Raw genomic sequence first — 24,853 nt, forward strand, 5'->3', positions numbered from 1 at the left:
GGTAGCAGAGGACAGAGCGGCGGGATACAAGACTGCGATTTATAAGACATACGGGTTTTGATTTTTACCTGCTATCACCAGTCCACATGATTTGTTGATCTGTGGAAGCTACACAGCGCGGCATTCGCTGGTTTCCTCCATTGTGGGCGGGACAGACCCGAAATATAAGCCAATCACAGCGCGTAATTAACAAACCGCCCTTAATTACATGAAGCGGATTGGCAGTTTCTACAAACACGGTCTGGAGTCTTTTCTGTTACTCCACTAAGGCTTAAAAACCTTCTTCGGGAACTTTCGGACAAAAAATGCTGCCTTTACAACGCCCTGAACTATCCGAGACGTACCGTTTAACATGTATTTATAACTAAGCTAAATGTGTGAAGGAAATACTTATCAACACCTAGTGACAGGTAACAGTTTCCATGGCAACATGCTTGCAGGCAACATGGAGTTCCTACAGTGGAGTTGTTATGATGTTGCAAGATGGATTGAGTCTTTAGGATTCCCACAATACAAAGTAGGTTTACATTCACCTCGCTAAACAGGGATGACATTGATCATTACAGGATATGTGCCTGTCACCTTCTAAGATAATATTTCACTTTGCAAAGCACTGACCTCATTAATCATCTCCGTCGCAGGCATGTTTCACGGACAACCTCATCACCGGAAGAAAGCTCATTTATGTAAACTGAATCTACCTGCCAAGGCTTGCAGTCACAGATTTTAAAGACATGCAGGTATGAAGAAGAGGCAGAAGCTGGAGTTTTTGATTCTAACCTTCAAAAGAGATTGATGTCACTTTGGGGACTTGTTTACATATCAAAGATGGAGGCTCACACAATGTTCAAAGAAGTTTCAACAGGCTGAGTAGCAGCAGGATAATGATGCTATTGTTGAAACTACTGTACTCTGTATAACCTGCTCGCACCTTCTGCTGCTGACACAACTTTTTTTAGGAAGTTTGTCTTCTTTTTTAAATCCTGAGAAGAGATCATATTTTAGAGGCCAAATTCACCAAATAAAGATACCTAAGATTTTTCAACCTATAGATGATTAGTAGCTAAGATTGTATTCCAAACATTTCTCCAGTAAGCTTTTAAGTGAGCCACAAACACAAGAAAACTGCTGTCTTGTCAATGCCAGCTCAGTTGCATATCCTGTTTGGCACATGAACACTCTTTTCTTTGAAGAGTGTGACATCCAATTAAAGTTGTGCATTGTAACCGAGCATCACTGCCAGCAGACACCTCAGATCAGATGTAACACATATGCGCTGTTTACAGTGACTGCGAGTGCTTTTCTTATCTCTCCCTGAGGTCACAACTAAATTGGCTGAAAGCGCCTGTATGTATCCAGCTCTGCTGCACTGTAGCAGCATCAAACCACATATCTCCAGACAGGCAGACTCACTTAAGAGCTGTCTGCGCTCTATTTAGTTAAGAATTTATATTTGTTTAGCCTGTAAGCCCTTTGATACGTTTGTTTTTGGGGGTGTAACACTGTCACTTTTCCTCCCATGATTCCACACACTTGGTTAGATCTCCTTCAAAGATGAGGCACTCTCACTCTCAGTGCGACTGCCTTATTAAATGAAGGTTAGATTCTGTAAACATATATTTTATCAAAGGATTCAACCCTGCTGTGCACCCTGCAGGTCATCTCTGCTCGTGTGCGTGAGCTGCTGGGGATCACAGAGACCCCGTGGAGCCGCAGCACCGCTGACCCTCCACGGGACAGAGTGGGCCTGTTCCTGGAGACGAAGAGCCGGACAGGTGAACGGGCGGACAGCCTCTCATGCGACCACCGGTTTCCTGGGTGACAGGTGTCAGTGAAAGTGTGAGTCACAACAGTAAAGGTGCTCTGCAAAAAAAACAAGACATGTCAGTGTCATTTCACATCACAAGCTGTCAGCTCAGGATGAGACAGTGCTGCAGTTGACCTTTCAATGCTTCAGTTATTATTATTAGTCATACTTATATTAGCCTATCATTATTATGTTTTTACTGCTTATATAAGTCATTTTTTGCTGTTATTATTACTATTATTATTGTCATTACTATAAGTCTCTTTTGTCTGTCTTTACCCTGTCTGTCTGTCTGTCTCTATCCATCTCTCTCCTGCTGTCTCTTCTTCTGTTCCATGGTTGTCCACCAATGAGCCTGGTTCTGCTCGAGGTTTCTACCTGTTAAAGGAAGTTCCTCCTTGCGATTGCTCATTGGTGGATTAAGTTGGATCTCCATAAAAATATATAACAAAGAATTAGACCAGCTCTTTATGTAAAATGACATGAGGTAACTTGTGTTGTGATTTGGAGCAATAAAGTAAAATCCAGGTTACAAAGTGCTCGACAAAGGTCGCCTACTAGCTTGTTAGTGGTCGCACAAACAGAGCAGAGACTTCATACCTGTAATATAAGTGAGCTTTTGCAGACACACGTTAAATAAACAGTTTAAATATCCAGCTCTGTATAATGTTGGATCTGCTTAAACCACTTATTCCCATTGATCTAAAGTGGATATGTTGTAGCTGGGTGGAGCTATTGATCTGGAGCAGAAATCCTTGGGGTAATTCTGTGGATGACAACCAAAACAACGCCTCATTTCAAAGTGCCATGAGGCTCCAGGGGCAGTGTGGGGTCATTGTTCTTTGGGAATAACAAAACACTGAGTCTGCACTGTAATAGACTTATGCAAAACATAAAGGCCACTTTGCCAAGTTGCACAAAAGGCCATGGGATCATTGCATCAGATAGTGATGGCTCGAGTGCCAACGGGGACCCACAGGGAGTGTGGGGCTTCCACTTTCAGCCAACTCGACATTTCGTAGCCAATAATCTATGTAATACATGCAGGATATTCAGCCATAGGCTGCTATATTTGGCTTTTTCCAGACCAGATGTACCAGTGCAGTACAGGTTTTATCCAAAGCAATGGATGGATTCTCAATAACACACTTGTTTAGACTCATTTTTCATCCCCTGTCTAATCTGATAAACATTGCTCTCCCCTTTTTTCCAATTTAATTTAATTGTTAGAGAATATTATAGGCCCTGCTGCATTTTCGTGCAGTGGAGTTCAATCTACATGAATAAATGATGATGCCTTGCCTGTGAGAGAGGCTGGGAGGCAACTGCATCTGTCTGTGCACACAAATGCTCTCTGTGCAGCTCGGAGCGCGCTGATTACCATTCCGAGCACAGCACCTCTGGTCAGAAATGGAGCCGGGTCGGTGGTTGACAGTAGTCCGGGGGCAGTAAGAGGAGGAGGGTGGAGGAAGGGGGGGGGACATATTATGGCAGCAACCTTTCAGTCAATCTGGATTAACTCGCAGTGAGCCGTGCGTCGCCAGGAAGAAAAAAAACGCGTGAAAGCGATAGGAACATCTGGCTGGATTCAGCAGCAGCAGCAGTCACTCGCAGCGCTGTGGATATTCAAGCAGGCTGCCGCTACAAAAGGCGTTTTCTCTCTTCTGGAGGTGCATGCAGGCGGATGCGCAGTAGAGGCGATCCCGCACAGCTGCAGCCCTCAGCGCCACACCGGGACGCGTCAGGTTGCGTTTTTCCAAGCAAAGCGTATTTTTCGCTAAAAAAGAGGGGGACGCCGATACATTTCTCCGGTGTGGCTTTATCGAAGAGGAGTCGTCCTTTATCTGCTGCTCATGGATTTCTTGAAGGGCATCGCTGGTTTCGCAGGCCGTCACATGTTATAGGAGCCGAGACGCGTGTTTCGGGACACCTGAATCATCTCACAGTCGGTCCAATTTTAAGGCAAGACGCTCTCAGGATGCTCTCCGGAGGAAATCAGCTCAAACACACCCTCCTTTGACTTGGCTTCATGTTTCATCTGCAAGGTAATTTCAATATTTTTCATTGCACAGGCTGCGATTGGGGTGAATTTGAGCCTCTGAACTCTTTTGGGGCGCAATATTGACTTAAAGTACTTTTCCCTGCAAGGGTTCAGGTTCTCCCTCGTGACAGGGGTTGTGGCTGTAACCCACCAGCCCAGGACCTGCACCGCAAGGTCAAAAAAAATCCTCAATTGCACAGGAACGCTGTCAGATAACAATTTGATCATTTGTATTCACTTGGCTGCATCCTGTGTTGTTTTTTTCTCTCCCTACAGGTGAAAGTGAGAATCATCCCTAATGTGGCCATTATTCAGCCCGCTCTGTGATCCGTGCAGGATATGATTGATGTCAGATGTTTCTTTGTTTTATTGTGTGTGTTATCAGCACACAGGATCCAGTGATAGGCTATCTAACTGCTCTGTGCTGTGCTTAAACCGTATGCAAATTACACACCAGTCATTAAGGTGTGATAAAGTCTAAATGAGCCTAAGTAAAACATCTGATAAAGGGATGAGTGAGTGGGCATGTTGTGACTGATGGAGACTGAGTGATTTCTTATAAAGGACGGGGTCTAACGCTCCTGTCTTATGTCGAGTGTTAGTTATCACATATCTTATTATTCATGAGCGCCTGAGGCTCCATTGTAACAGCTACACCAGTGAAATCAGGCCCACGCCTCATTTTGCTGCTTCTGTTTGCTCTCACTGCTATGTTAATGCACTCAGTCATGTAGCTTATGTGCTGCTACCTTCCCTGATAGCACACACTGATATGTATGTAAGGATGTTCTGCACACCAGCTCCACATTCACTGACCTAAATTTTTCCTACTCGCCACAAAATATGCTTTGAGTGCTTTCACGAGACTTGAAGCTGATTTTTTGACAGGCACACACTCGCACACACACATCTGGCCAACATATGTGTGTGTGTGCTTTTTGATTACACAACAAATAAGGAGAAACGGATGATGCATTATTTAGCCGTTTTGTTGCTGTGTGAGGTGGAAAACACAGCATCCTGGTGGTCTTTAAAAGAGGGGGGGAATGACTCAATGGAAACATGATCATTGGTTTTATTTTGGCGGGTTGTATTCTTCCACATTTATACTGTTACATGAAAACAGCCCATGTAACAGAGCATAGTGTTTTCACAAAAGAGAAGCAAGAATTGTGCTTCTTCTTTCACTTCCTGCTCCTGAAATTGCACTCGGGAGCTGGCAGTTTTGAAAGTCTACAGACCTGCGGGCCCATACTGTGAAGAATATACACTCGAGTCCACCATATTGATATTCAGAGGCGGTGTGCATGGATTCTGTATTCCTCTTTCCGGAAGAAAATCCCTGGTCATAAGCCCTGCTCACATCAGGGCACGTCACACCGGTGCAGGAATTAAGACCCGGAGTCAGTGATCGGCATTTAAATGTGGCCTCCCGCTGTAATACAAAACACCATCTGAAAAATGAGCGTTTTTTGTGTGTGTTTGTTTGCTGATTTGTTGGACGGATACTCCGCTGAGGAGATCTGCAGCATATCAAGGTATCAGAGAATTTCCTGTGATAGCGTGTGAAGGAAAACACTTGGACCTACAAGGGGGAGTTGTAAATGCTGATGAACAGCACTTCTATTGATGCAGTGGGGTCTGCTTAGTATGCTATCCCCCTGGCACGCACACGCGCACACACACATTCCCACACATCATTTCAACTACATCAAGTCATTTCGGTTTTTATTAGACTGGAAAACAGTAATGATTCAGTCAGTCCAAACACTGAATCCAATAGAAAATTAGCTGAATGTACAATCCCTCCTCTTCTCATCACAACAGGCTCATAAACGCTACAATGAGTCCGCCCTGGCCCAGAACCAGGGCCTCAATTGTCAAGGACCCCCTGTCATCCAGAGAGGCCTCTTTGTTTGAAATGTTATTAGGTGATCTGAAAACGAGCCGCTGATTACATCTCACCCTAAAACTGACGTTTTTCTGTGTTGCCATGGCATCAAGGCTGTCACCCAAGAGCTATCGCACTCTAACATTGGCAGACTCTGCAGGAAAAGGGTGTCACAGCACATGCACACATTCACAAACACAGATGTGTGAGCGAGACGCTCCATAACTGCATCAGTGTTTGGTCAGGATGTTTGGACTCGGACTACACGAGCAGTTACCCGACAAAATGGAATTTCAGTCAAAATATGATCCACTCCAGCAGATGCAGCAGCTCCATTTGGTCTCATAAAGCAGCCGGGCCAAGGACCCATTTCACTGCTTCGTCGATACCATTTTACCATCATGTTGCAGCATCAGTTTACCTCCTTGACACAACAGAGAGAGCTTATTTCTGGCAGTGGCACCCGTCCGGCTGCTTTTTCCCTGCGAGTGAACCAGGTGAGACGCCGCCATGTGCCATCGTGTCGACCTGCGAGGTAGACTTCATCTCATTAACTCTCCCTGATTCCCTGCCCAGACGTGGATTGCAGAGGCTTTCTCACACGAGCTCCAGCATAAGTTAGACCATCTGAAAACATATCCCCCATGACCTCACCGGTGCATTGGCATGCAGTGTGCTGCATAAGGCTTTTCTTGGAGAATGCTGCCCCAGGGAGAGCATAGATATCCTCTCCTACAGTACACCACCACCGCTGCTACTGCTGCTGCTGCTGCTGCACATGAATGTCTGTCTCCATAGCTGGGGGTTGTTGTGTAGTGAGCTACCTCTATTAGGCACAAATCCACCCACTGGTGCGTGTGTGTGGGTGTGTGCTGTCAGTCTGTTCTGCTCTCTGAGGGCCACAAAGACCTGCTCAGAGGTAGTAAACGCACATTTGATTGACTAAGAAGGAGATTACGGATAATGCATCAGTAGATTATCTGTTTTCTTGTTTAGTTGTGGCCCTCCCACGTCGCCCTGCTGTAATGAACAGACCAACATGAAGGATAATGATTTTCTGGGGGTGTGACATTTAAAGATGAAGTGTGTGATTGATGAATGCATTGATTGATTATCTACTTATTTGTTCCTGTACCTGATGAGTGCAACCTGTTATGCAAATCTGCGTGGAACGACCATAATTAAATGCAAATTAAGGGCAGACAGCGACAGATATTTCCTGCCCCGGCCGCAGCAGCGAGAGGGGCCCTCCTTTTGTCCTCAAGGAGCGGGATTACAGTTGCGACCGTTCTGTTCACGTTTGGCTGAGTTTTCAGCAGAGAGAAAAGGCCTCATCTCCACCGAGTGAATCGATATCACGTCTTCAGCGCCATGCGAGTCTGGAAGTAGCAGGTCCTGTGCGCCTCATTGCACATCCAGAGGCCGTGCGGTTCGGAGGCAGAGCAAGAAGGTGGTCGGCGCATCAACACCAACAAGCCTGTGAACACCTCAGCTTTGAAATGTCTCCTTGGATGCACACACAAATTAGATATAAAAGTTTCCACACAGGTGCTTAGAGAGACTACACATAGCTCTGCAGCAGCGCCTGACACTGAAATCATCTGCCGTCTTTAAGGAGAGTCATGGCAGCATTTAAGCATCACTCTCTGCAGCACTGCACCCCCAGACTAGCATCCACAGAAACAGGGCTCTTGTGTGACTAAAGTTGTCCCCTGTAAAAATGGGTCAAGAAAGACATTGATTCATCGCTGCTTGATCAGCAGTATTCATGAAAATGTCACATCCAGGGTGCTCCCTCCAATGATTTCATCCCTCCTTTCGCTATTACAGGCCGTTTTAAAGCGACCTCTTCCCTGCCTCCTTGTCGGCCTGTGAAACATTTTACCCGCCTGTCAAAGCGCGGCTGTTGTCAGCGGCTGGCACCCGGCTTTCCTAAGCTCCCCTTCCCCCGTTGAAAATGTGCCCCCACATGGCAGGCATGTCACTCTCATCCTGTCTGATGTTTTCTTTTGCTCAATGATATATTCCTCATATACTCCGACTGTCAAGGTTATTACACCTCGAGTTGTGTGTCAACGCTCCGGTGCAACAGAAGCTTTTGAAGCATGAAGACACTCATTTGGCAGGCTCTCTGCTGAGGCAAGGTTTTTCTTATATGCACACTCTCTCCAAGACGCAAACGCAGACAATGGAGGCATTACCAGCAAACCACAGAAAGCTATGATAATAAATCAGCAGTTCTCTTCGGTATTTAAAGGTTAGCCTTTGGATTTTTACTATGGCTGTGGGATTGGATCTCTTGTTCTCTGTGTTTCATTGGATTGTTGATCTTTCCCGTGTGCCGTAACGGGACACCCAGGGGCTTGAATATTGCATGTTCAACCAAAACGACACTAAATTTCATTGCTAAAAATAATCACAGCGCTCGCTTGAGTACACTTTGTGGCGCACCTTCAGAGTCGCGATCTGATCTCCGCTGTCTTACTTTTATGACATGCTATATCCCTGACAAGGTCTCAGGATTCATCAAATGGATCCCTCCTTATCCCCCATCTCAGCTGTGTCATAAGTAAGAGTAGCAGCAGAGAGAGCAGAGAGAAAATCAATAGTGAGGCACAGCACATCCTCAGCGAGGCACTGGGCCCAATCATCCCTTCCTATTGGCGATATGATCCTGGGAGATATCAGTCTAATTCTGATGAGGCCCCTGACTGCCGGTCTAGACTTTCATCCCTCTGTACACAAACATAAAAGGACGGGCATTATCACATCAAAAAAAGGACGACTGGGGGAGCAGGGGCTAAAAAGGAATCCTGTCACAGGAATCACATAAGATTACTGGGGATGTTTCACTCTCAAGTCTGCAGGTGACTAATTAGATTCATGTCTAATTGCACAGCGTTTATTGTTTGCTCAGGCATTAACTCTCCTTGCTGCCTGCTCAGATTTTTGACTCTGTAGATCTCAGCTGTGAGCTGGCAACGATAGTGTTTCATATCTAGCGGGAGAGCTTTAAATTGACAGAGCAGAATACCCCAGTTCCATTTTTAAAAGGAGTGCCTGTACGATTATCCAGCTTCAAAATTTGCAGTTTGATAAAAATGAGACGGACTACAATTGCAGTTTTAACGCTCTGCCTTCTTTACTGCTTGATAAATAGTCTGCCCTTCTTTCTCTCTCTCTTCTTCCTTTGATCTTTTCTAGGTGTGTTAACCTGACTGAAAAGCCAAATGGAGTCTCTCCTGGTTTATCTGATCGTCCTCGGAGTGGCTGTGAAGGCGCACAAAGTTCAGATCTGCCCTAAACGCTGCGTCTGCCAGGTGCTGAACCCCAACCTTGCGACTTTGTGCGACAAAAAGGGTCTTCTGTTTGTGCCCCCGAACATCGACAGGCACACGGTGGAGATGCGCCTCGGAGATAACTTTGTAACCAGCATCAAACGCAAAGACTTTGCTAACATGACCAAGCTGGTAGACCTGACTCTCTCGAGGAACACTATCGGCTCCATCGCACCTCACGCTTTCAAAGACCTGGAGAACCTGCGAGCCCTTCACCTGGACAGCAACCGGCTAGCCCGCATCACCAACGACACCTTCAGCGGCATGTCTAAGCTGCACCACCTCATCCTCAACAACAACCAGCTCACGCACATCCAAATCGGGGCCTTCAATGATCTGACGGCGCTGGAAGAGTTGGATTTATCCTACAACAATCTGGAAAGCGCTCCATGGGTGGCTATTCAAAGGATGTCCAATCTCCACACGCTCAATCTGGACCACAACATGCTCAGCTACATCCCTGAGGGCACCTTCTCCGGGCTGCAGAAGCTCAAGCGGCTGGATGTGACTTCCAACAAGCTCCAGAAGCTTCCTCCTGACCCCATCTTCCAGAGAGCGGGGGTCCTGGCCACCTCGGGGATCATGGGGCCTACGTCGTTCGCATTAAGCTTCGGAGGGAACCCGCTGAGGTGTAACTGCGAGCTGCTGTGGCTGCGGAGGTTACGCAGGGAGGACGATCTGGAGACCTGCGCCTCACCGCAGCACCTCGCCGGGCGCTATTTTTGGACCGTTTCCGAGGAGGAGTTCCTGTGCGAGCCTCCTCTCATCACCAGGCACTCTCAGGTAAAACCCTGTAAGACATAACACTCACTAAAGCTACACTCATCCAGACATCGGATTCTGTCTCATTTAATCCAAGGTGGTATTTTGTGCTTTCTTCGACTGTCACAGCAAATATTAGCTTTGCGAGCGAGCCAGAAGAGTCTTACAAGACTTCTGGGACTCATCTGGGGCAGCTCAGCTAACCGAATATTGTAAAATATATAGGACTTACTAAAAAAATGTAATCAAATTGTGGCCTGTGGAGGGTTTTTAGAGAAGTTCTTTAGCAGGATTTTCAGTTTCAATAAAGCTATTTGCAGGTTTACGATGGATCCCCAGTGAAGCTCTTATTACACAGTGAAAGCTTACAGTGGTTTAGCCCCTGATTCATGCATCCAAACAAAATTATCTGATCAAATCCTCGCCAAATAACTACAGCTATGTCATCACATTAACATTCAGCTGACATCTTTTGCATAATTGCAGAGAAAATTATCCATCATATGCTCTGCACAGTACTGTCATATTGATTATCTTGGCTTCGTAATCAAGCTAATTCAATATCTTGACATAATCAATTGCTGATTAGCCCGTATTTACATGGAAGGACGCTTTAAAACACAACATCATGAATATGGAAGTTAATTATGTTATCTCAGTTATTCAGACAGTTTTACTTGGAGCTAAAATGACTGTACAAAGGATAATTGTTTGTCCAAAGTGTTTTCTGTCTCACATTATTTAACATATGCGGAAGTTCTCCCGCTAACCGCCGCTCCTCCCTCCTCTCAGGAGCTGCGAGCTTTGGAGGGTCAGAGCGTGACCCTGCGCTGTAAGGCCAGAGGCGACCCCGACCCCATTATCCACTGGATCGCCCCCGACGGGCGCCTCATGTCCAACTCCTCCAGGGCGGCGGTCCACACAGACGGCACGTTGGACATCCTCATCAGCACCGTCAAGGACTCCGGTGTGTTTACTCCCCGGCGGCTGTGCTTGTGTTGTTGACTGAATGAAATGACTTGTTTGCTTGTGCAGGATGGAGACATCGGGGCTGGAGTATTTGCCGACATCAGGTGATAAAGTTTAGAGCGAGGAAGTGTTGGCTCATGCTGATTAAGGTCACAATGAATGGAAAAAATGACTTTTTCACCTTGTAAGCCACCAAGTTTCTGTCATCAGCTTCTATTTAGAAGGAAGTACTTTTATGTTTAAGTGGTTAAATAATCACATTTGAAACTTAACGTTTGACACTTTGGGAAATACACTTATTCACTTTCTTGCTGAGCGTTACATGAGAACATTGCTACCACTCTCATATCCGTCCATTAAATATTAAGCTACAGTGCAGCCAGGAGCCAGCCGGTAAGCTTATCTTAACAGGCTGTAAACAGAGAGAAGCAGCTAGCCTGTGTATCACTAAAAAAGTGTATTACTCCATAATAATACGGCTCCTGATAATATTTTTATCTTGTGCACAGAAGATAAAGACTTCTGGGGCTCCATGTAGTCCCTTAATGTCAAACTTTTTCATAAAATATGATTAGATATGTTTGTATTGCAGCTTGAATACGTTTGCGCCACAGTACAAAAACCAGGAAGGAGGATCTAATTAGTTTGTGTTGCAGGTTCCTTCACCTGCGTGGCCTCCAACCCGGCAGGCGAGGCCCAGCAGACGGTGGATCTGGTCATTGCCAAACTCCCTCACATCACCAACAACACAGTGGCAGAGCAGGAGCCCGACCCCGGCTCATCAGATATCGCCACTGTGACCAAGACGGGGGCAGAGGCGGGAGGGTTGCCTCTGGGGAACGCGAAGACGAGCCAGGAGAAGAAAGTCGTGATCGCGGAGGCCACGTCCACCTCTGCCATGGTGAAGTTTAACTTCCAGAGGAGTATTCCCGGGATACGCATGTTCCAGATCCAATACAACGGCAGCTATGATGACTCACTGGTTTACAGGTAAACAGAAAGAGATGGCCTGCTGTTCTTATACCATAGACTGTGTAAGAGAGGTGGACGTAACCAATGTGGGAGTGCCTTAAAGCTGCATTCTTTTTCTTTGCCAGCAGAGTGCAACTCTGATTGAATGAAACCAGATGAGACAATGGCTATATTTCTCGGTTGATTTATTAGACCTTAAACATTTTCCTAATGACTTTATGTTCTCAATCTGTAGTTTTAGGTCTTCTAAAACACCACAATGTGTTTATTTAGTAAATTATGCTCCCATTAAGAGTAAAATAGACAATAAAGCAGGGTGAGTTTTAGGTATGCCTACCTGGGATTAGTAAGTTGCTACCATGGCGGCCATTCAACTAGCACATAACGATGGGTATCCATACTGTTGTCCAAATATGGTCACTTCCAGTTAAAAAAATCCGAGATGGTGGCAGCCAAAATGCCTACTCCAGGCTTCAAAAGAGGGATTCACAAACCAATGGCTGGCGTCATCCTTTTATAAATACACAGCTTGAAATTATAAGTAGAAGAAGAAAAGGCTCCTTTCCTTAAAACACTGTCCAAATAACTTAAACAGCAAACAAACCTTAAATCAGAATCTGGAGGTATCTAAATAATCTGATTAGAATCATATTATACAAAATCCCCTGACCCATGTTTTACCTTCATATTCTTCTTTGAACGCTTAAGTCCCGTCGGATATTCAGTCATTAAGGAGGGGACCTGGCTGTCGACACGATTATTTGTGGTGTCTATTAGGCCTATCTGAAAGACGGACTAATGCACTCTATCTGACTTCTTATTCTTCGACTCCTAATCCCCCCTCGCCGGAGTGTATCGTTTACTATGTGCAAAACCTTGATAATGCTTAATCAACAAAATCAAAACAGAATGTCAGCACTAAGCTGCGGACTGATAGAAGATGAAAGAGTCGTCAGGCCGTGTTTTACAAAAAAAGCATCAGAGGCGTCGCACATGCCCGTCTGAGGAACTGGCACACAGAGAATTCTTTCATCTTTACCCTCCTTCGCTCTGTATTTACTGCTAATCACTGTGATGTGATAGGATCGTCGCACGGACCTCTTTTTAGAAAAGGAACTTGGAAGTCAACGACACATATGGTGTTCACGAGCCGCTGAGACATTAGAGAATCGACTCTGTAATCCTGATGTTGGTAAAAATGAGGCGTCGTGCGTCCCCAGCGACCGAACCTTTTATCAGTAATGACGCTGCAGAGAATAAATCAAATGTCACAAAAGATTATGCCCAGACAGATCTTAAATAGCCCTCTGAGAGATAAATGATTGTCATCTCATTTTATCCTACTAAACAATAAGCTGGATAATCTGATTTGCTTCTGCCTCCTTTCATTTAACTCTCTCTAATCTATGTCAGGACTCACAAAGCTTTTCTTTTCATGTCCTCAGAATGATTCCTCCGACCAGTAAGAGCATCCTGGTGAACAACCTGGCGGCGGGAACGCACTACGACCTGTGCGTCCTCGCTATCTATGACGACCAGGTGACCGCGCTGACCGCCACCCGTGTCATCGGCTGTGTCCACTTCACCACGGAGCCGCAGTACCTGAGGTGCCATTTCATGCAGTCCCAGTTTCTGGGCGGCACCATCGTGGTTATCATCGGAGGGATTATCGTGGCCTCAGTGCTCGCTTTTATCATCTTCCTTATTGTGCGCTACCGGGTGTGTAACCAAGGAGATGCAGATAAGGTCAGCTTGGCTTGATTCCCTCAGTTTTCTTCTTTCTCTTTTCGTTATTTCTGTTCATACTGAAGCAGGAAAGTCCAATAGAATAAACCATAATCACACTGCGGCCATTTTTATCTGAGGACCTCAGGGCGGGAAGCTCAAATTCTGTGATAATGTTGCACTGCTGTGTTCCAGGTAATAAGTCGTATAAAGGGCATCTAAAACTATTAGCATACTTCTTGATTAATGAGCAACTGCTATTGATAGTGAAAATCTGGAGACACATATAGCCATACTTCAACATAAAACAACATATTTAATATCCAAAAACTACTGTTAGACAGTGTTTAGTGCTAGCATTCAACTAGCCTACTTCCTAGCTAACTTAACCTTAGCATTACATAAGCTAAGAAGACATTAGCTAGTTATTAATGTCGTTATGGTATTGTGTAACTTTAACAAACAGTTATATTAGCTATCAACTACTTCCTAGCTAACGTGGCGTTAGCATTAACATTAGCTAGGAAGTAAATTCCCAGCTAACATGACGTTAGCTAGTGACTAATGAATACTGTGTAACATTAACAAGCAGTCATATTAGCTATTAGCCACTTCCTGGTTAATGCTAATGTTAGCCAGTAAGTTGCCGAAAGCTAGCTGTTGTCTGACCATAGCTCATTGTTGTTTCAACTTGAAATATGGGTCAATGTCCCTCCAGATTTTCACTGTTTATTTTCTGTTCAGTCGCAGTTTAATCGAGTAGTAGTGAAATTTGTAAGATACCCCAAATTTATACAGCTTGGAAAACTTGAAAACAGAAGTTTGACATTCACCCTGAGTATGATGTCAAAGGAAAATGGCCTCTCTGTAAATATGGTTGATCGCTTCCCTTCTTCTCTCTCTTTTCACGTACTCTCGTCTTGTCTCCTGTCATCTCAGGCTCTGGAGATGGGAGATATTCGGTCTCTGAGCAGTGACGGACAGCTACAGGGCTGTGGGATCCCAAAGTCTCTCTCCAAGCAGGTCCTGCGTCCAGAGAAGAATGACAAGGACTCCCTCAGAGTCGCCCTCCCGCCCCCGGAGCCAGCCAAGCAGCGAGCGCCGGCCGTCGTAGCAAACACCAAACCCTCCGTCCCCGACTGCACCGTCTCTACCTCTGCTGCCAGTCACAGCTGGCACCCGGCCTCCCCGGGCGCTCCGAGGCCCAAACGCTCCAGCGCTCCACAAAAACCCTCAGAATCTCGCCGATCAGAAGCACAGGCCGACGTCGAGCTCGAGAACATGAACCGGAATAACTCCTCAAAGGTTAAAATGGCTAATACCGCTGTCGCTCTGGCTATTCCTGGCCAGCCCATCAATTGGACTGCTGCCCCACCCAGGGGTCCACGGCCCCAACAGGCCTCTCGCCATTACATGACTGTGCCTGCAGGGGGCGTAAGGGTGAACCGCAGGCACTCTCTTAACGCAGACTCATATCGGGAGCGCTGCTACATGGCCTACCCCAAAACCGGGGCCAGCCTGCGCTCTAAGAGGAGCCTGTCGATAAGCGGAGAGCTGCCGCAGCTGGAGAGCACAACAAACATTCAGCGGGCCAGGGACAAGCTCTCCAGGTCTGAGTGGCTGCTGGAGAGCACTTTATGATTTGGAGTTTACAACCTGAGTTCTCTTGCTTTCTTGGATTGGATTTGTGGCCCGTTGTGAAACACGGACAGGAGTTTTATGCCTTGTTTTGAGCTTTTGTGCTCTCCGTTGAGGGACCTGTAAGCTTCTCTCATATATTTGGGGGCAAGGCAGGCGAACAAGGTTACGAAGGAAGGTTTCACGTTTGTTTTCTACCTTATAACCGATCAAAGTCTTCTTTATAACGATCAAACTTTGATGAAAGGCACAAAAATGTATAAAACAAGTTCATGTACAAAAATGTTAGGTTGTGTGAGAGGCTGTAAATCTCAACGCAACCATAAGTGTTCATGTGGTGTTGAAAGCAGCAACACGGACAGACTGTATTATAAGGAAGGAAGAAACACAAAGGTGGGGTTATTATACTCACATTCTCATCGCCTGTTACTTAACGTGATACAATCTCTGTAGACTTTGAACACGATTCTTGTCTCCAGCTCTACAGACAGACAATGACATGTCTTAATTACCTTGGCGGTGGTTTGGAGAGATTACGAATGTGCTTTACATCCCAGAGGTGTTGGAACAGAATGTAGTAGACAGACAGGCCTCCATCTTTTCATCCCTACACCCCCAGACGCAGCACAATGCAGTATTTTTGTGGCACAAGTCGTTTCAGCCTAATACTGCCCTCGGGTTTGAATCGATACATTTTTATCACATAATTACATAAAGACTCGGCTCTGATAGGATTCCTGTCGTGACTGATTCGAGCGACAATTGAGCCAACGACAACAGCATGACAGGTGGGGGGAGTAATCTGATAAAACGTGTGGATGAGATCCAGAGGAATGGTTCATTTCCATATTTTTTACTTACTGACGTTGTCGTGTCACGCCGACGACAGCCGTTGTAAATTAACTTGTCGATGTAAGAGAAACGATAATCACAAGTATGGGAGGACGTCAGCTCTTGATTTTGCTGTTGTTTCTGTTTGATGTTTACCAGTATAAATAAACCAGTGATAAAAGGGACACGCTCAGACTTTTCTCATTTTCAGCCTGTGAATTCTCACAACTTTTCCCGCAGAATTAAAAAGCCGCCCTCTTCGTGCTGTGAAGTTGTCTCAGAACAAAAACAAAAGATGCGTCCCTCACTTCTTCAAGCTCCAGCAGCCAGAGTGGTAATGAATTTGGGGTTTCAGCAGTCTTGCAGCAACATAATTCCCCTTTCTCTGCGAGTGGTGGACCTCTGACAGATCCCTGCCTTGAGCCCTTGTGTTTGTTCAAAGAGAGGAGGGAAGCAGATGATGAAAAGAGGCCATGCTAGTCACCGGGGACGCCTCTCGCCTGCGCATCTCCTCGCCTGTCTGACAGCGGCGTGCGTGTGCCCTCGGACTGCGGAAACCTGCCGCAGGAGAGCTTTAACACGAGCCCCGCAGTGGGAACCAGTGCGCGACTAATTCTCCAGTTACAGTAATGCCTGACATGACATGATATGCATTATCCGCAGGAATACGAGCTCTGATTCACTGTGCAGTTTGGTGGTCGGATGCAGCCTGATTGATTTTTACACACATGCACTGGTGTCTCACAGCAGGAGACTTCCAGGGATACAGCATGTTCAGCTGGAAATACAACAGTATGCAGGGCAAACCTGTTAAGATTAGCTGCACATACGGTATGTAAGACATAAATTAATTGCTGTCACACAAACAGGCTGCATTCAAGTACGTGTATTCATTATTTCTTGCTCATTAGGGGTGATTAAAATGCTGAGGAGCTTGGCCTGAACCTTGGTTCAGTCTTCTGCGAGAGCCAGAGGTGTGTGTTAATAATAGATGCATTTCTGGGGAGTGAGAGAGGCGAGGAGAACGAGGGGAGAGGAGTAGATGGAAGGTTCTGTGAAACAAATATGCCGAGGAGGGTGGGAGGCAGATTGGCAGGGGTGAGGATGAAGAAATAGAGGTGCAGAGAAGAAAGCGAGACAGCTCAGTGACGGAGAGAGCGAGAAGAGAGGAAGAGGGCACAGGGAGTAAGAGAGAGAGCAGAGCGAAACAGAACGAGGAGACAGAGAAAAGAGCATCCTTTGTAAGCCAGCCGCGCCGCCTCTGGCTCTTCGGTATTCAGTGCACCTTCACAAAAGGGAGGAGGAAGAGGAGGAGAGGGCAGCGGCGGGGTGAGTGCGGGTGAGAGACCTCGGCTGGAGGTCTGGCAGCGAGCAGAGTGGAGTGAACCCTGCGGCCACATCAGAACCACACGCTCCCCTTCACATGGAGCCTGACCCGCTTTCCAAACCCATCCCCCCATAATGTGTCTCCTCGCCCTCGTCTAGCCTTCCTCCTCCCCTCACCACCACCTGACCCCTCCTCCTCTTCCTTCTCCTCCTCCTCAGTCTACTGTCTTGCATCGTGCTGAGTCACTCCTCGAGTCCTGCCACGCTGCCAAACACATCCAACCCCTCAACACCTCCACCACCCACCCGCAGGCCCACTTGAGACCTGAACCTGCCAATCTTCCCCGAGCCCGACCTGCCTTCTACAAACAGACTGGCCAATCCCGCCTCAGTCTGGCCTGATTTGATATGCTGCTCAAATGCCACCCGGGTCAGAGTGATCGTCAGAAGCATTTTGATTAACTCTCACCCCCCTTCTCCTCTTCCTCTTCTCAATAGTAGCGTCAATGTTCCGCTGATTAAATTCATTTTCTGCTGTCACTGCTAATGGGCTTTTCATTCCTTTGTGTGAGTTTCAGTTGCTTCTGACAGGACGAGTTGCTTTACGGAGCACTTAAGCCAACGCGGCCTGCGATGCCACGATTGCTCGCTTTTAATGACACTCATGATGTGGGGAGAATCGCATTGGGGGCACTGATGTGTCCAATTGGTGGTCGATTGTCTGATTTAAAGAGATCGTTCAACCAACTGAAGAGCCAATTAGAATTAAAAGAGGGTTATAGGAATGCTTAAAGAAGACTGAGGCCCTTCAACAAGTGTGTTAGCACCTTTTGCTCTCATTGCAGCAGCTCGGGGTTTCATTATCTCTGCACAGCAGGCGGTCTAAGTCAGACTCACACATGAGACATTGCTCCCCTGGCGAGCTTTATCTCTGGGAGAACATGTAAAGAGGGAGCCCGGGGCCAGAGAGCGAATCCGTCCAAAACACCCCGGATATCCCTCTTAAAGGGGAGGGGGTGGCACCGAGTAAAATATGCACAGGCAATTCCAAAGAGTATGCATTATTGAGAGGAGTAAATGGGTGCAGGATGAACATCATGGCTCATTAATAGTGAATGTGATTACCGGTTCTGGGAAAACAGCAGTCTGGGCAAAGGGGGATCATAATTGAACTGGTCAAATTTAAACTAAAGACTTCCTTGTTTACTCAGCGGCAACTGTTACGGTCTAGTCGAACTCGCGATTAAAGCTGCTAACGAAAACAGAGCTAAGTGTCCTGTTATGATGTCAAAAGCTCACACTGACACCCACTCAGCTCCCCTCTTGACCAGTGCGCTCTGACTCTGCCGGTTCAAGGAGTTTGGAGAAGGGTTGGAGTCATTCATTTTTTATGATCTCAGCGTCCGAGTCAACTGTGCTTCAATTACCAACAGGATTCTGACAAAGCCGGGGGAGAAAATGACTGAGCAGTTTTCAAATCCCATTAGAAAGAGAAGGAGGCGGCTGATTGAAGGTCACACATCGGGGGGTTACTGACTGAGTGACTTCCCCTGTTTGACACGCAGCCGTACTGAGTGACGTGTCGTCATCCGGCAGCACAGGCACCAGATTTTGTTTGACGTGAACCCAGATTATCGTGTTGCCCCCCTGAGGGGTTCCCACGCTGAACGAACAGATGCTTCCTCCTCTTCTTCCCCTCTCCTGCCGCCCCCCCCTTCCTTCGGTTACACATGCTGCAGGGTGATGGACGACAAAGAGGCTGGCTGCAGTTTACACCAGACATACCAGGCACCATTAGGAACCATTTTCTGCCCATTTGCCTGATAGCTGCTATCGCTTATAGCAGTGATTTGCTCCCTGTGTCTGCACTGAGTGTCCCCAGTGATGGATCACACATTGATTTGAAATGTTCGAGATTACTAAGGGAACAGTGCTGCAACCAACAGATGTGCCAGTCAGCTACAAACACAGGGGCGTGTCCAGGCTTTAGACTGGGGGGCCCAACTGGGGCACTGACTTATGCAAAGAGGGGGTATTATGCTGTTTCACATTGTAAGACATATATATAATGTTACAATGTTGGATGTCCAGACTAAACATGGGTGAAGTTTTAAATCTGTAGGTAAAAGTATGTTGGAGTAATCCCCAGGCTTCTCAGCTCAGTCTGCAGGCTGCTGTGAATGCCACGTTTCACACTGTTTTTTTCTACACGCTGCACTTTGTGATGTCACAAAGTGCAGCCTCAGCAGGCTTCGGAGAGCTGGCCAATCAGAAGAAAGTGGACTTGTAGGGGGCGGGGCTTCTTAAAGGGACAGAGCTGACTGAGTGGTTTCAGGCAGAGGCTGTATGAGGGCCTGCACAGCGCAGCAGTGTGAGAAAAATGTTTTTTTAAACTGTAAATTATGCTAAGCTACTCCACAGGTATCAATAAATAGAAATATGAATATATGAAGAAATATGAAGCTTGAAATTAGCATAATATCCCCCCTTTAATTTCTGCCCTGGACGGACAGATAAAGACATAAAAGACAAGAAACTAACAACTAGACAATGAGACAATGAACCGACACACAAACAATAACAGTTACAGTAATGTATGGATGATGTTAATCTCTGTTTACATGATAATGTAGAATCTGTTGGTGCGGTTCCGGATTTTAATACAGGAAGTGTTGGACTCATTGGGCAGCTGTGACTCACTGGTAGAATCGGTCGTCTCCCAATTGGAAGGTTGGCGGTTCGATTCCTGTGTGCTGCAGTAGTTAGTTCCTGATTGGAAATTGACACTTTGCATAGTAGCCTTTGCCATCGGTATGCGAATGTGTGTTGGTGAAAGGGTGAATGTGACATGTAGTGTAAAAGCGCTTTGAGTGGTCTGACTAAAAAAGTGCTTTTTAAGACAGTCAATTCCAAGTGTTCTGGTTTCCCTTTGTAGTGTGTTTGTAGTCTGAGTAGTATTGACCAATTACATATCAGCAGACTTTGGTTGCGTGCAGGAAAAAGAGTAAGTGCAAGTGCAGCTAACAATCCGTTCTTAGTCGTCGTATCTCAACTACAACTCCATTCTGGCTCCTCAAGTTGCTAAGAAAGTTCTGGCTGGAAGTCCATTATCGCTAAACGCTGGCTACACCGGAAGCCCTAAAGAGGTGGCCGTCTCTGCCATAGGCTATATCATCGTCAGATGGCAGCCGATGGGTTCAGGGATTGGAACAGGAGTAAGACGAGTCTGGGAGTAGAGATCTAGTTTCGATTATAAAAAGGAGATAGAAAAAATCACATGTAGTCAATCATAGTTTAGGTTTATTTGATGGGAGCGCAATCAGATTTCAAGGGGGGCCCATGCCACCCCAGGCCACCCCCTGGCCCCGCCCCTGTTCCCAACCATCTATCAGCTGCTGGAGGGGGGGGGGGGGGGGGGGGGGGCAGCTTAAGCCTCTTTAAGGATCCCATTCACAGTGACTTACCAAAAGTGCTTATGCTAATCTTGTTATCGCTTCAGGCTGCTGGTAATGGAGGATAGGAAGCTGCTGGGAGGTCGGGGGCCACATTTTTTTGCATAAGCACCAAGTGGTCCCGAACTGTAACATGTTCCTGCTGCACGCCTGCATCTCGCTTGGCAGCAGCTGAATAGTTTCTACATCCACACTTGGCTTCGAGGCTTTCTTAACCAGCTCACACTACGGATTATCAGCTGATTGTGTTACTGTGTGCTAATCTTGTTTATTGCTCATGCGATCGCATCTAAGTGCGCTTGTTAAGTTGAGATATCAAACCATGGTGTCACATTTAACATGAATTTCACACTAATTGGGCATATAAAGCGTACATGCTAACACACATGGGGATAAGGACAGAAAATAACAGAGCAGTGGCCCCTCGGTTATCGTTTGATCACTTGTCATCGTCAGCAGCTGATGGGACAGAGCCACCGCGGCTAGAATTGAGTATGTCAGGTGTGTCTTCATAAACAGGGCTTTAAAGGTCTTTTGATCAGACTGTGACCACGTTTGCAGCGCAGAGCCCGCAGGCCCATCACCGCTCTGCACTGGCGTACAGTCACTGATCTGAAATGTAGATGCAGCTGCCTGTGCTCTTTTGAAGAGATTTCACCTTTAGTGACCGGGTGGAGCGAAGCGGGGACGTGATGAGGATCCTGAAATGAGGCATTAATCAAACAAAGGTCGATTTGTGATTGACGTGTGGCGGCTGATGTGGGAGAGGCACGGGGGGAAAGAGATAGATACAGACTACTGTGACAGAAGAGTACAACCTTCACACAATCTGGGCCATCGGGAACATCAAACACAAAAACACAAACTCAAAGCTATTAAGCAAAGAACAGACAAAATAAACGGCTGATTAATTCAGCAACAACAGAAACTGAATACAAAGTAGGTGATCATGATTTGGCCACTGAGACTGGTGGACAGAGACAAACCTGGCAACCCAGAGAGGAGCGTCAGCGCCAAGAACTGGATGTAGAGACTGAGCAACACTTAATGCTTCTCTGCTGTCTGTATGAAGACAGAAGAACCAGGCGTGTTACCAAAAAAAGACTCAACAACTGAGAGTTTGACACGCTCTCAGACTTCAAAGCTCCTCATTACAATAGATGATATTGTAGCGCTGCAACTAATTACTATTGTCGTTAGTTATTCATGTGTACATGTTCCTTCTAATGTGACAGTGATCGAGGAAGAACCCAAAGACAACATTGTAAAATACTCTATAATAAGTCTTGCTTTCAAACACATAGATTCTTTATACTTATGCCTCAGTGAGGAGCATTTTACTTTCAACATGGATTATGTTAGTGAGAAATAAGCTTGTATTTGACTCAAGGGGTTACAAAGCAGGGGCTGAGCCCTCTCCCAAGGGTCACCAAAGAAATCAGAGGGGTCGTTAAATGATTAATGTGTTAGCAGAGAAGACAATCCAGAGTTCTGCAGAGTTAATGCACAATTTTCATTAGAATATTATATTTTTTGGGGTGCCGGTTTGGCTCAGTGGTTGAATCTGCGCCCGGTGCACAGAGGCCACAGTCTTCTATGCAGTGGGCCTGGGTTTGACTCCCCCCTTCGGCCTTTTGCCGCATGTTATCCTCCACACTCTCTTCCCCTGTTTCCAACACTATCCACTGTTTTCTCTATAAATAAAGGCATGAAAGGCCAAACAATTATCTTTTAAAAAAAACAATATTAGATTTTTAGTAATTTATTGGAAATAATGAAATCTTTCGGGCCTCAGTGAACAAGAAGCCTCAGCTACACTCTGCTCATTGTAAGGCGTTACAAGCCAAAAAGGCAGAGGACTACTGGTTTAATCTTAAACAACGAATTGTTTTTTATAATCTAATTATATGTTTTTAAAGATTATTTTTTGGCCTTTGCTTTTATTCTGTAGGACAGTGGATAGAGTCTAAAAGGAGGAGAGAGTGGGGATGACATGCAGCAAAGGACCGAGGGTCGGAGACAAACCGAGGCTGCTGCATCAAGGACTGAGCCTCTGTATATGGGGTGTTTGCTTTAACCATAGAGCTAAACCAGCACCCCTAATTATATATTTTAATGTGTATTTAAATGTTGCCAATTACTGCAGCTGCAGTGACTAAAACTGATCATTATAGTGAGGGAAGAGTACAATATATCCGTCTGAAATGAAGCTAAATTAAATAAAAAAGTTGCTTTAAAATCGAAAATGTTAAAGTAAAGTAACTCAAAATTGTTGTTAAAGCTCCTGTGAGGAGTTTTTCACTGGTTAGGAAACAGACTGAAATTAATTCTGATGACTCTATACGAGCTACAAAAGCAAAACAGACCATCAGTGACGAGATTAATTATTTCTATATAGTTATTTTTATTGCCTGAAACTGCTGGTGGGGGGTCAGACAGCGCGATTAACTGCATGCTGCCTTTGTTTAAAATTTCAAGGGCAAAGATTTAAAGTTAATGATACATATGACTGGAGAGCTAACGCCATTATGGTAGGAAAAAAATGCTATTTTGCTCTGTGCCTTTGGAGGACGCTATCCGCTGCTCCAATGGGCCCTGGAAAACCTCCGCCAGACGACGTAAAACGCATCATCTGGTGGAGGCCAGGGAGCTCGCTAAACTACTTCCTCAATCTAGGATGCCCGCCTCCGATGGCATATCTCGTTCAAAATCGTCAGGTTTGAAATGTAGACTGCAGACCTGAAGATTCTTTAGACGATCCATCGGTATATTCTCGTTGCGTTTCGGATTCTGTACCTCTCTGAGCCATTGCCTGCAGCGATCAATGTCCTGGAAAACAGTAGTATTTCACTCCAGCGTCTCTCGCTGGGCCATTCCTTTCAGAGGGAGGGGCGCAATGCACGCTGGGTGTTGTAGGAATGCAGAATGGGCGAAACCACGAGCTGTTTGAACAACTTTCTCCACAGCTATGGCGCCAATTTCAAATATTATTGCTTCTATAGATTACAGAGAACACCAGCTTTGACAGGTACATGACAAAATCAGCAAAGAGAAAAGAAGTACGGCTTTGTCCACAGGGGGCGCCAAAATCGACACAAACCGAAACTTCCTCACAGTAGCTTTAAGTAAAGCACATATAGAGTAAATGTGATTACTTAACTGAACACAGTTTATCCTGTAGTGTGGTGGGTGGCCCGACAAAACCCCTTCAAATAGTTTGTTTTGTTCAAATGTGGGAGGTTGGAATCAGCAGTTTTATACTTTTTAGCACAAGAAATAACCCTAACTATTAAATGAGGTCTAGGTGATACACCCACACAGGAGGATAGGTGTAGCATATGGTGTGTGATAGTGTGTAATGTGCATGTCTTTTTAACATCCAGAATTATTTTAATGACTATGTAAACATTGCACAACCTACTTTGGCAACAGTTCAGTTAATTACGGCCTCGCTAGTGAAGCGTATTTGAGTTTGACAGACTGAGCGAGGAGGAGAATAAAGACAGGTGTACTCAGATAGAGAGAGAGAGAAACGCAGAGGAGAGAGAGAAAGGGAAAGAGGTCTATATATAGGTAGCGACAGTCAGAGAGAAAGCGAGCTGATAAAGGGAGCAGAGGTGAAGAAGAGGGTGAGGCGCAGAAAGAGCAGGGAAGTGGAAGATGAATTACAAGCTGCACCGCTCTGTGGTGTGACAGTTCAGCAAACAGGGACGGAAAACAAAAAACCCGACGACATTTAGAGCACGCGGAGACGGAATTCAGACGTGAGAGGAGAGTAGAAAATGTGCTGCTGACAGGGTGGAGCGATGTGCTCTACGTCTGCAGCGGCAGTCCTGGTATTCAGGGGGTATCTCAGCCTCTTACACACACACGCACACACACATACGCTCTCACTCTCCTCTGTTACCTTGGCAACATATTTTCTGCATGGAAATAGCATCTCTGGCTGTGCGTAACGCAAAAAAAAGGCACTTCAAGAGATTTAAACGCGTCTGGAACAGATTTAAGTTCACAGATTTGACCTGCAGATTGGAGGGAATTGAGCTGGGCTGTTCTGCATGTCTTCTCGTCCAATTGGCTGTTTGACGGAGCGATGGGGGA

The 24,853-nt window shown here is 46.0% G+C and overlaps 1 protein-coding gene across 1 annotated transcript; it reads left to right on the forward strand.

Moving 5' to 3' along the window:
* Positions 1-3,797: 3,797 nt before the first annotated feature.
* Positions 3,798-16,157, forward strand: lrfn5b (leucine rich repeat and fibronectin type III domain containing 5b). Its single transcript, XM_069686631.1, has 6 exons — positions 3,798-3,852; positions 8,944-9,860; positions 10,632-10,806; positions 11,465-11,798; positions 13,226-13,526; positions 14,445-16,157. The coding sequence occupies exons 2-6, from the start codon at positions 8,970-8,972 to the stop codon at positions 15,144-15,146; spliced, it is 2,403 nt and encodes an 800-aa protein (XP_069542732.1). The 5' UTR covers positions 3,798-3,852; positions 8,944-8,969; the 3' UTR covers positions 15,147-16,157.
* Positions 16,158-24,853: the final 8,696 nt, after the last annotated feature.

The sequence above is a fragment of the Semicossyphus pulcher genome, unplaced genomic scaffold, assembly GCF_022749685.1.
Source record: "Semicossyphus pulcher isolate SPU_LCO1_2020_fin unplaced genomic scaffold, fSemPul1.0.p SCAF_11, whole genome shotgun sequence".
NCBI lineage: Eukaryota > Metazoa > Chordata > Actinopteri > Labriformes > Labridae > Semicossyphus > Semicossyphus pulcher.

Coding starts and splice junctions, on each gene's coding strand:
- lrfn5b (XM_069686631.1), top strand. CDS start 8,970: ATGGAGTCTCTCCTGGTTTATCTGATCGTCCTCGGAGTGGCTGTGAAG. Junction 10,807..11,464: donor CAGCACCGTCAAGGACTCCG/GTGTGTTTACTC, acceptor TTTGTGTTGCAG/GTTCCTTCACCTGCGTGGCC. Junction 11,799..13,225: donor GATGACTCACTGGTTTACAG/GTAAACAGAAAG, acceptor TCATGTCCTCAG/AATGATTCCTCCGACCAGTA.